Source organism: Mycetomoellerius zeteki, unplaced genomic scaffold (genome assembly GCF_001594055.1).
Source record: "Mycetomoellerius zeteki isolate Tzet28-1 unplaced genomic scaffold, Tzet1.0 scaffold913, whole genome shotgun sequence".
NCBI lineage: Eukaryota > Metazoa > Arthropoda > Insecta > Hymenoptera > Formicidae > Mycetomoellerius > Mycetomoellerius zeteki.
The window spans coordinates 66332-77670 of NW_017257951.1; the positions used below are offsets into that span (position 1 = coordinate 66332).

The 11339-nt window shown below is 40.9% G+C and overlaps 1 protein-coding gene across 1 annotated transcript; it reads left to right on the top strand.

Annotated features, from left to right (window-relative positions):
* Nucleotides 1-10170, top strand: LOC108730410 (retinal homeobox protein Rx). The gene is made up of 6 exons (XM_018460097.1): nt 1-242; nt 1475-1536; nt 2185-2556; nt 8785-9028; nt 9343-9771; nt 10114-10170. Exons 1-5 carry the CDS (start codon nt 1-3, stop codon nt 9698-9700), a joined length of 1278 nt encoding a protein of 425 aa, XP_018315599.1. The 3' UTR covers nt 9701-9771; nt 10114-10170.
* The last annotated feature ends 1169 nt before the right edge of the window (nt 10171-11339 follow it).

Here is an 11339-nt window from a genome sequence, read left to right on the forward strand (position 1 = left end):
ATGCAGATTCAGCGTTACCCGGAAGGCAGCGAATATTGGATGTCTTCTCCGGTGAGAATCGCGCAACAAACACGACGTTACTTTATCGAGGACGATAAATCGTGTCTGAAAAATCAAGATTGGCAAGGACGAAATCGAGTTTACGTCGGACCGATGTACATCATCCTGACGGTCCTGAGAGTTCACTTACGCATCGTCGAAAAGGAAGACAAAGAGAGAACAAAAGGAAGAAAAAAGGGAAGGTGTGTTACTAGTGAGAAGAGAAGTGGATATTGAAACAGAGAAATATACAGGAACTGAGAAAGTGAGGCAGCAAGTGACAGAAGAAATGCACTTGTCACGAGTAACATGCAGGGCCGCTTATCTGCATCGTGGTTTCTTTTAGATTCATTTCTGCCTGGAGATTTCTACCTCAGATTCTCTCTCTCTTTCTCTATATATATTTATGTTTTATTTTTTTATTTTTACATACTTTATTAGTGAAAGTAATTTCGAATAATTTATTTCATAAAATTAAAATTAATTTTAAAAATACCGAAAAATATATTGAATACTGGAAACATAATCGGTTACTTTTATGTTAAAGCATTAGATTAATTTTAACTGTCACACATGTGCGGTGTCTTGCAGATTCTTTACATATATTCAACATAAATATCTAAAAAGAGAAAAAAATTATTTCGAACGATAAAGTGAACAAGAAACGATTAATAAAACAGAATTTTATAATTGGATTACACACACAATTCGTGTCTACGTTATTCATGATTTATCGCGAGAAGAAGATAACGTGTTCAAAATTCCCGAGTTCATTCGTAAAATAACTCTCTCTTTTCAGACCCGGAGCAGAAAGTCGATGATCCGACGACCGATAACGAGGCCAGACAAAAAGGAGGAGTTTCGACCGCGGAAAGCATGGGATTAATTACCGCGTGCCCGCGGCGGCGGCAGCGGCCTGTTTCTGCCTCCAGGTAAATACAGCGGCCCTGGCGGTCATACGGGGCGCGGAGAAGAACGCGGGGGATGGTAGGATGGTCGTCGAGCAGCGTCCTACTCCCGGTCGGTGACGAGGGGGTAGTTTCGCCGCGAGCGTTTCCGCGGCGGGCGGAATAGCGGGCACAAATGCTAATGAGCGTTGGTTTGGGGGTAGATCGTGCCTGCCTCCTGGAAGGGAACGAGGGGCTGCGAGCCCCGGATCGTGTCTCGATCGAGACGAGAAGGAGGGAGAAGCACCATGGGGCGTTTCCATCACGCCCATCCGCATGCGGATTGGTCGGCGGCCGAATGGCGTCCTGGAGGACGCGTGGCGTCGGGACGTCGACGTCGGGATGTGCCTCCCGTCGACGTGTCTCCCCGGCGACGGCTCTCTCGCGACGGCGGCGGCGAGTGCCGTCGGTGCCGAGGCGCGACGTCGCGCGCGAGAGTTGCCCTGATAACCGTGAGGATGGAGCAGCTAGCCCAGTTCGTCTCCAAGAGCTTCGACAACGCGGATCGCGCATCTCATCGGTGATCACGTCGCGGACGATGCTGACCGGCGTATGTGTAATCATCTTTTCCGATGTACCGCGTGATATACTTAATAGTCTTTGGGTGCTGAGTTGATCGAAAATTGATCAAAATCGATCGATGCAGTGCGCGCATATTTTTCTATGGGATCTCAATGATAGATCTCAATATAAATCATGATGCCGAGCATAAAAATGTGCTGAATCGAATGAAATTTGCTATGCGCGTCAGGTCGATTCGTTATGTGCTTGTGTTTCAGATTGTTAGTGATCCAGCAGAAGAAATATATCGATTCGGAATTTATTAAAAAGAAATTTATAGTGAAAGTTATATAAAATTGTATTCTTGTGTATTCCTTGAATAACAGTAGACTGCACGATTATTTGGACTATTATATATAATTTGTGTTAAATGTGGATTAAAGAAAATTAATTGTGGATGCTAGAGATACCAAGTTGTTTACATTCATTTTTCTCAATATATAATCTATTTTTTTTATTAACTCTGATATTATTATGATGACAGAAATTACATTCAGAAGCTGTGAATGCTTGTTGCTGCTAAAATCGCAATTCACTTACGAATCGACCTAATCGCCGACGTCTTTATCGCGTTCTTAATACTTTGCGATCAGGATGGTCCCGCGCGACAGATGAATACAAGAGAAACCTTGTTTAGATGAAGCGGCGCAAGAGACTACTAGCGTCATCGAGACGAGCGGAAGCGTCGAAGAACCGCCGTCGCCAGAAGGTCGGTTGCAACCGGAGGATCTCTCCGTCACGGCCAAGATCAAGGACATCCGGGACACCGCGGAGAACTTGCCACCTCTGAAGACACCCGAGCTGAAGCTATCGGTTCGCAAACTGCTCGGATGCACCCCTTCGCCACCGCCTATATCGAGGGACCGATCACCCAGTCCGGAAAATTGCGTTGAATTAAAAAGTCAAAACTCTAGTGATGGCAAAACTCTTGTATCCTCCAATGATCAGGTCAAAGTGTCCTCGCAGGTTACAAGGTCGAGTGGACAAGGTCAAGAGGATTCCGTTAAGGGTGAGCATATTAGTGAAACAATAGTAATTCTATACTAATTTCTGTGCGTTGTATGTAAAATAATGGAATTCTATTTTTCCAAAGATGATACTAATAACGTGATAACTTTTATGACTTGTCTTAATAGTCTTGAATTAAAGTGATTATTCACTGGAGCTCGTAATCAATACTTAGTTAAATAAATAATTAAATTATTAGAAATTAAAATCATTAATTAAATTGCCAAAGATTAAATGTATAAAAATATTACTTGTAGAATTAAAATAAGTTTTTTAAAAATTATAATTGAGATAGGTAAACAAATTATTATCAGAACTCGAGATAGTAAATTAAGAACTTTAATTCTTGAACAATTTCATTTTCTAATGGATTGAAAGCAAGTTTTGTCTCGAATTATACATAACTTGCAATTTCTTTTTTTCACAAAATAACATTTGGAAGAATAATTGCATTAGTAAAACTAAAAATGCACAAGAAAAATGTATAGAATTGTTAATTTTAATTAATGAAACCACAATGAAACATGATATGGATTACATTTGCATAACAAAACATTCTATATGTATATCTATCGTAGATATGAAGTAGAAATGTTTTTATCTATCGTATTCAGAATTGCTTAATTGAACTCAAATCCTAAAATCCGTTCCCAGACTTTCGTCCCGTTTTATGCCTGCCCTGGCTCAACGTGCGAGGTTGTCACTTTTGATTTCGATTGATCGACGTTTCTTATGGCTGGCCCGTTTGCGATTGCCGTGTGAACGAGTGCGGGAAGGTCAGGAACCTCCTAGTGGCGGCATCGAAGTCGCAGCACCGGAGGGATTCGATCTTCGTTTATAATTCAGGCCGTCGTCCAATAAAGCTCACAAGTGATTGGGAATAGCTGACCGTTCGCAATGTAACGATCGGCGACCTGATCGGTGATTTCGCTCACGAGCCGAGTCATCTTTGATAAAACTCTCGCTCTGCCGAGCATTGAAAGATGAAATTACATCGATTCCTCCTTTAGACAAACGGAAAGTGCCTCTAACAAAAGTAAACCTCTCTCACAAGAATCGATTCGCGAGAATTATTCTCGGATCATGTTATCATGTTTTGGCGTTTGAAACTTTACGATATTGATTGTAAGTCATTTTTAAATGTGAAAAAATTTTATATAAATTACTTATTATTTCCTGCAAAAGATTAAAAGTTCCCGTTGTCTCTCGCTTGAAACTCAGAAATCAACTTCTTGATATTAATATCTTTGACGTTTCTTCTATTAAAATCTTTATAATTCAAATCTCAATAGGGAAATATTCGATTTCCGTCTGATGGGCTGACAATCATTTGCCTCGCTTCGATGAGTATTCTATCTCAAACGTTATTTCCAAATAAGTTTGTTAAATTCTATAAATTAATTTTACAGTAATTGACCATGGGATAATTAGTCCATATACGCGACAAGATTATCGCGAGTAATGAGATAGAGCGAGTGGAAACGAGCGAACGAACAAGTGGAGAACGAAGGATCGAATCGACGGCGATCGCGTTATAAAAAGCGTGCGGCGTTGAAGTAACGCCACGCACGCTTCCCTGCACGATAACTCGGCGAGCCGAGCAGGCTGAACGCGGCGCCATGAATTTATGGTTTAATATGCGGCCCGCCGCGTTAGTTGTGTGTACGCCCCTCAAACGGGGGGAGCGACGAGAAGCGCGGTGTGGCTGGGGCTGCTACTGCTGCTGCTGCTGCGCCAGCAGCTCGCCTATCTCTCGAGGGCCCATAACTTTTTCCGATTAAGCGCAAATCAAAAAGCAATCTACCCGGCCGGCAGCCATCGCGGCCGCGAAAGTAAAACCGTAAATATTCGCCCAGGAGCCTCCGGCTGGGGGACATCCGGTGCACCGGAAAGGGCGTAAAGCAATAAATATTAATACACCTTGTGGGCGCTGATCGCCTCCGTACGATCCTCTTACTCTACATTAATTAAATCGTCGTATAGCTCGTATACGTTCAACGTGCGAAGATTAAATTGAAGTCACTTTCTGTAACAATTGATATTTATTATATTACTGTTAATCGAAGATGATTGTTTTTAATAATTTAAAAATTTGGCAAATTTAGGTTGATAAAGATAGAGAAAATGCAGCGAGATTTTCAATCTGGATAAAGCTCATTAAAGTTCATGTCATGCGCTTACTTCATTCACTGATGTCGACACATCTGATACAAGTAGATAAAAAATACGAGGTTTCACAAAATTATAATAACTCTAATATTAGATAATTGAGCATTAAGTATAACTATGGAATTTATCAGTTTGTACATTCATTATCGCTTTTTTCTAGTACTGATGGAGTATTTCTAGTTAATGCGAAATGTGTGAAGGTTTCATGGATACTTTCTCAAGTCCTATAGATGATACCATCATGAGCCTTGTAGCTTTTCAAAAACGAGCACTTCCAGTGATACGATACTCCAAAGCACATTTCGCTTCTCCTGACGATTTAGCGTGGCGTGCGCACCCATCGGTCTTCAGTCGCGCGTGTTTTTCCACGATTGCTGTAAGTGTTGGTGCTTGACCGCTGGTCAAAGGCCCGTGCGCTCGTACGTATATTTATGGTACTTGGGGCGCGAGTTTCCTGAAGTATGATAGCGGAGGGTGTACAGCCGCTACTTTAGGAAAAATGAGAAAAAGAAAGAGCTCCCTTCATATTTACGTTCGAACTTCTCGCCGAACTAGCGATAAGTCGCAATACAAAAATGATAAATGATAGCTTTCGACAAATATTCACGCAAGTAAAATGGTGAAAGTATCAATATGAAACATTTCCCGGTAAAAAATTTTTCATGCATGAATATGTATAAATATGTATATAAACATATATAAATATTTATAAACATGTATAATCATATATGAAATATGTTCATACATGATCATATATCCCTCATTCTTTTGTAAAATTACTTTTTAGTATAATAGAAATAATAACAGAATAATGTGAAAATTAAAAATAATTAAAAAAGTAATTTTCACACTATTTGTTTTAGAAAAAATAAAGTTTGAAGAAATGTAAAAAAATTACTTATGTATAATTATATATAGAATTATGCATAATTGTGTATGAGCATTTTTTTACATTTTTCCAAACTTGTTCTTATTTAAAACGAACAATGTGAAAATTATCTCTTTAATTATTTTTTATGTTTTCACATTACTATTATTTCTATTACACTAAAAGGTAATTTTACAAAAGAAAGAGGGGTGTATGAACATATTTCGTATATGATTATACATATTTATGAATATTTATGTATGTTTATACATATTTATACATATTCATGTATGAAAAATTTTTTACTATTTGGAAAAACTGTACATGTGCTCAACTGCAGTTAAATATTTAAGCTTAATAAAAACTAGATTAAACTGTTAAAAAGAAAAAAAATTATCTTTTGCAGTCAAATCGGTGTCCGCGATTATCCTGAGATTCGGAAAGAATTATGCGACAAAGGGTTAAACTTCTAACCGTAGGAGGGTATTTAACAGTTGGCACTTTGCTTCATTAAGCAATAAGTGATTGCATGTCTTAAACTCCCTTTGCTTCTTGCGTATTTATGGGACCGTATGCCATATGTAGTAACTGTGTGGGATACGACGACGCTTTTATACGTCTAATGGCCGTGATATCTCGACTCGTTTTGGAGGGAGAAAAATAGTATAGCTAAGGTGGTTGGTCCGGGGGTAGCTCTTCGGGGGTGGCTTAACTGGATCAGGCCAAAAGGGCAGCGCTCTTAGTAATTGAATTAGTGACCCCTCGCGTCCAAGTGTGATTGCTTTGGGTTTTCCAGTAGCAGGCTTCGGTTATCTGCTCCCCCGTTCGTCCCGCAGAATTCCTCTCGCTGTCTCGATCTCTACGAGATATCGGATAACGTTCAGCAACTACGATTTTGCACCTCGGATCGAGACGTTTGGGATATACTCAGGTAGTTTGGCCAAGAGGATTTAGAGAAACGTGTTATAGGACTTGGAAAATAATATGAAATCCTAGAATTTCAATTGTCGCGATGTTGACGTCAATAATTAGCACGTTTTAGTATTGCAACAGTCTCTCGTCTCATTGTTTCTTTATTTAATTTTATTAGAAGGAAAAATGAGTTGTCCCTAAAATATTTTAACCAACTTATTTCATTCGCGTGTATAATATTTAACAGTAAACGCAGAAAGGCTTGCCAGAATTTACATAATTTATTAAATCACAACAATTAGATAATAATAAAACCTAAATTATAAGAGTAATTATTGTGATACTAATTCGTTGTTCTCTTTTCAGAAAGTAAGTGCTTATGAAAAATGAGAAGGCTAACTGTAAATTCGAAACTGCTGATTCTCGCCCCTGGTTTCTACAGTACATACGGGAATAAACGGCTGGCACGTTCGAGTTAATGACTGCGACAACGCGCGTATGTGTTGCGCCATGGGTTATGCTAACAATGCGCGGACGAGGGGCGTTGAAAACCGCGCGAGTTATTTTGGCGAATAGGAGGGAGGTGGTTTTAAACCACCGCTGTACATATGGATGCGGGCCGCACACCCTGCCTAGGGCTCAGATTGGATTACGCGGATATGCGCTAATTGATTAAAGCGCCGTACGCCGTACGCAATGCCGCATGGCGATCGCGCCGGCGTGCAAACGCACGTAGACTGCAGAGCGGCTATCGTTTTTTGCCTCCGTTTCCGGATAAATCGCACGGTCGTTCTATTATCCGGTGGAAAGCGACACCGCAGAATATTCCACGATAAAAACGCAATTTACCGGCTCCTCAACTCTCATTTGCATTTAATACATTTTCCCTCATTAGCGAAAGAAATTCAAATATAATAATTTATAATGAAGGAAAATGTCATATTATTAATACTAATAATCTGATTCTTAAGATGTTCTTAACTCTGTAGACATGATTAACATAATATATAAATGATTACGAACTAATAAAATCTTATTTTTTAATAAGATTACTATTCTGAAAAGAATTTATAGATCACTTCTTGCTTCTCTTGTTCCGTTAATTTTATTTTTATTATTAATAAATTAAATTTTGATACAATAATTTGGTTCAGCTTATAATTTCTCAATTTTGTGAAAATCGTTAATATTATAAAAGTGTAAATGTCATGAAAAAAAAAGAAAGGGATAATTATCTTGAAGGATGAACGAAAAGATGCTTCGAAGCGAAAAACTTTCTTGGCGCGTCGTATAGAGCGGCCACAAGCATCGCCGCGAGTTAGAGAGACGCTCGGATAATTAACGGCTATACGATTTAATTAATGGTCGCTTAATGTAAAGTAACTACGGTACTACGGCTTTTCGAGGTGTTGCCGACGAGAAGGAGGCGCGGAAACTCGAAAGGGGCTCATGACGAGGAAGAGTGGGAGGGACAGAGGTGGATTAAGTGTCTCGCGTAAGAGCCCTTGACGAAGGGGATGTGATTTATATAATTTAGCAAAGTGGTGAGCTACGCAGTCTTATACCGGGTCGTTAGTCATCCCTACTTTCTCCTCTAGACGAGGGAGGGCAAACTCGTACTATCTCACCTTAATCACCCTCCTCCCTCGCCTTTCTGCATCTGTCCGATGGAATCTTCCGCGTGAAGATGCGTCCTCGATGCGATCCTGCAATCTGTGCCACAAGCTTAACACAGCGGTTATACACATCGATATACATTGCGGACCGGTTTATGCTTACTTTTACAATTCCTCGACATGTTGAGAGGGATAACTGTCAAGGGTTTTCCTCACGCAGGATACGCTTGTCTAATGTCATCTAATTAGAGATGTCGGTATCTCGATTTGAATAAGATTCTCATAAGGTGGCAAGATATATGTTGATGGCACCCAGACTGGGAGAAATGGCCCGTGAACGATTCACGAAGATCAATTCGGTAGCATCGGTCGCTCCGACCCGGTCGTTCTGGCTCGTGGCGCGCATTTGTCCCTGTGAATTAATCATCGCGCGAAAACTTCCCTGTTACTCGCTGCACATCTCCGGCGATGACTCACGGCATTCAGGTTTCTGTTTTGTCGAAAGCATTCCTTAATAGCGATAGAAAACTTACCTCTTCATACCGCGTTGTAATATATCATTTATACTTATTATAATCAAACAAATACATATTCGAGAAACAATTATCTTTTAATAATTTTATATAACGCTTTTCCATTTGTTTGAACAATAATTAATTTGTAGGATCCAGCTGTCGAAGCAACGGAAATGGCAACGGCAAGCAGAGGAGATCGCGAACGAACTTCACCATTGAGCAATTGGCCGAGCTCGAGAGGCTCTTCGATGAGACGCACTATCCGGACGCGTTTATGAGAGAGGAGCTGAGCCAGCGGCTCGGTCTCAGTGAAGCGCGGGTACAAGTCTGGTTCCAGAATCGACGTGCCAAGTGTCGTAAACACGAGAGCCAGTTACACAAAGGTAACATGCTGTCGCAAATGAAATTCTACAGTAGATATAATACGCTTAATTCTTCCTAGATATAATGTGCTTATTTTTCCTTTGCCTTTAAGTTATAAATAATTAGACTTTTTATTTGTAAAAGTCTAGATCAAAAATATTTTATCATTAAAAGTGTGAAATGTAAAATTTTAAATGAAAAACTGTAATACATTAATTAAGAGTGGTCTATTTCCTTGTAAAATTTACGTATCAATAGCAATGTTACATCAATAGCGATAATATTCTAAGATTAATATTCGACTGGTAGCTCTAATTAAATTTTCCTACAGGCGTCGCCGGGAGCATGGTGCTGGCACCGCGCAGCCCGCCGACGACGTTGGAACCATGTCGAGTTGCACCTTACCTGCCAGCTCTCAGGTTACATCCGCCGCCGATGCAGGGAACGGCTACAAGTGTAACAGTAGGATCAGCTTTTGATCCAGCGGTGCTGCACTACGCGGCAGCCGGAGGTCTCTTCTGTCTGCCACCACCACCGCCACCGCCGCCCCCGGCGACGTCGGCTGGTCATCCTCCTCATCCGTTGAGCCTGGCGGCGTCGTTGGCCGCTGCGGCGGCTCGCTCGAAGAACAGCAGCATCGCAGACCTTAGGCTGAAAGCGAGACGGCACCAGGAGGCCTTAGGGCTCGACAGGCCCGCGTAAGGTTCGCGGTGTGGTACGTCTTGGACGAAGAGGGATTCGACGGGGATGAAGAAGTGCGAGTTGTCGTGACGGTGAGTATACTCAGATTCGAAGAAGATCTGTATTTTCATCGAAATGTGACTTACAATTAGAGCAATGCGAAAGAAAGATTGATAGTGGATCGACATTATGATCATGGTGATTTCAATTTTCGATGCCATAGGAAAGGTACATTATCTTATGTCAAAGTATATTCACTCATTGCTGTTGTTTCTTAAAATTCTATAAAATTTAGATCCCCCCTCTATATTTTTTCTAGATGAAAACTTTAATTGAAAGTTTAATTTAAAAAATTTAATTAAGAAATTTTAATTTTTTTACATTATTTTGAGAGTAAAAAGGTTGCAATTATTTGTACACGATTAAAATTACAGGTTGCACGTGTCGTTGTTTTGTGCAGAAACTTGCTCGCGTATAAGAATATAAAAGCGAAACACGTGCATCTCTTCATCCGCGACGTGCCGAAGAGTCTGAGAAGTACAAACAAAGGACACTCAATGTGTATAAAGTAAATTGCGGATGGACGACGGGAAACGTGTAACATATATAATGTATACAGAATCAGAAATCTCGCTTGTATCTCGATTAGCGTATTCTGTGTCGAAGAACTGTGATGTAAAACCGCGAAGTTTAATCAGCAACGATTAAGAAGGCGACACATTGTAAAGTTTATCGTCACCAATTCTTGAACCAGTTCTCGTCTCAAGTTAGCGGGCATTCGTTCGGAGCGGAAGTTATCGTAGCTTTGTGTATGCTCATGCGTGTGAAGAAATGTTTAAATGGAACGTTTGTCGAAATGGTACTTGTCAACGTAAGAATTCAGAAAATATCAAGGTATGGTCAGTTCTTTGACCACTTATATAAAGAAGGTTGTAGAGCGAAGGTTATAGTTTTCTAAAATACATTTTGTTATCAAATACGAATTTTATCGACAAGGAAATTTGAAAAAATAAGACGCATCAAGATTACTGTTCAGTAGAATAAAAAGATTCTTACGTCATCTGTAAGAATAGATTTACGTTGCAAAAGCAATTTCTGAGGGTGATCTATATATACGATGGAATTCAGAAAGTGCCAAGATTACTGACCATCCATGTAAAAGGAACCGTACGTTGTTTCCAAGAGTAGATTTCGGTCACAACACACATTTCTTACCAGCGATATTACTTCACGAAGGAATACGGGAAATTCTAGGACGCGCCAGGATCGTTGACCAACCGCGGGTGGGAATTATAGATCGCCGTGTCCTGGCAGCGGCTTGCAAGATATAACTTTCGTAGATGATTCACGGGCGGGTGGACGGACGTCGGACGATTTCTCGCGTTCGTCGCCAGCGAGCGGGGGACGACGGACAGCATCGCCGTCGGGGCGCTAATGCAATAACGCGCGGCTACGCGGATAAATCAAGCCGGGCGAACCGCTCGAACGGTGGCTGTGCCGTGCTGTGCCAGTGCCGCGCCGTGTAATCGCGTTACCCCGGTCGTCCCCGGGGCGCCGTTATAGTCCCGGAACCCCTTGCTCTCAGAAAGGAGAATGAGGTGCTCCGAAAGTCGCACGTTCCTCGAGTCCGGTAATTCGTCCAACTTATCTCCACGTAAAT

What these genes read in the sequence shown, in the direction of transcription:
- LOC108730410 (XM_018460097.1), top strand. Translation starts at nt 1, where the DNA reads ATGCAGATTCAGCGTTACCCGGAAGGCAGCGAATATTGGATGTCTTCT. An exon ending in CGCGGACGATGCTGACCGGC is followed by an intron (nt 1,537 to 2,184) that starts GTATGTGTAATC and finishes AACCTTGTTTAG; the next exon opens with ATGAAGCGGCGCAAGAGACT. An exon ending in TTACACAAAGGTAACATGCT is followed by an intron (nt 9,029 to 9,342) that starts GTCGCAAATGAA and finishes CGTCGCCGGGAG; the next exon opens with CATGGTGCTGGCACCGCGCA.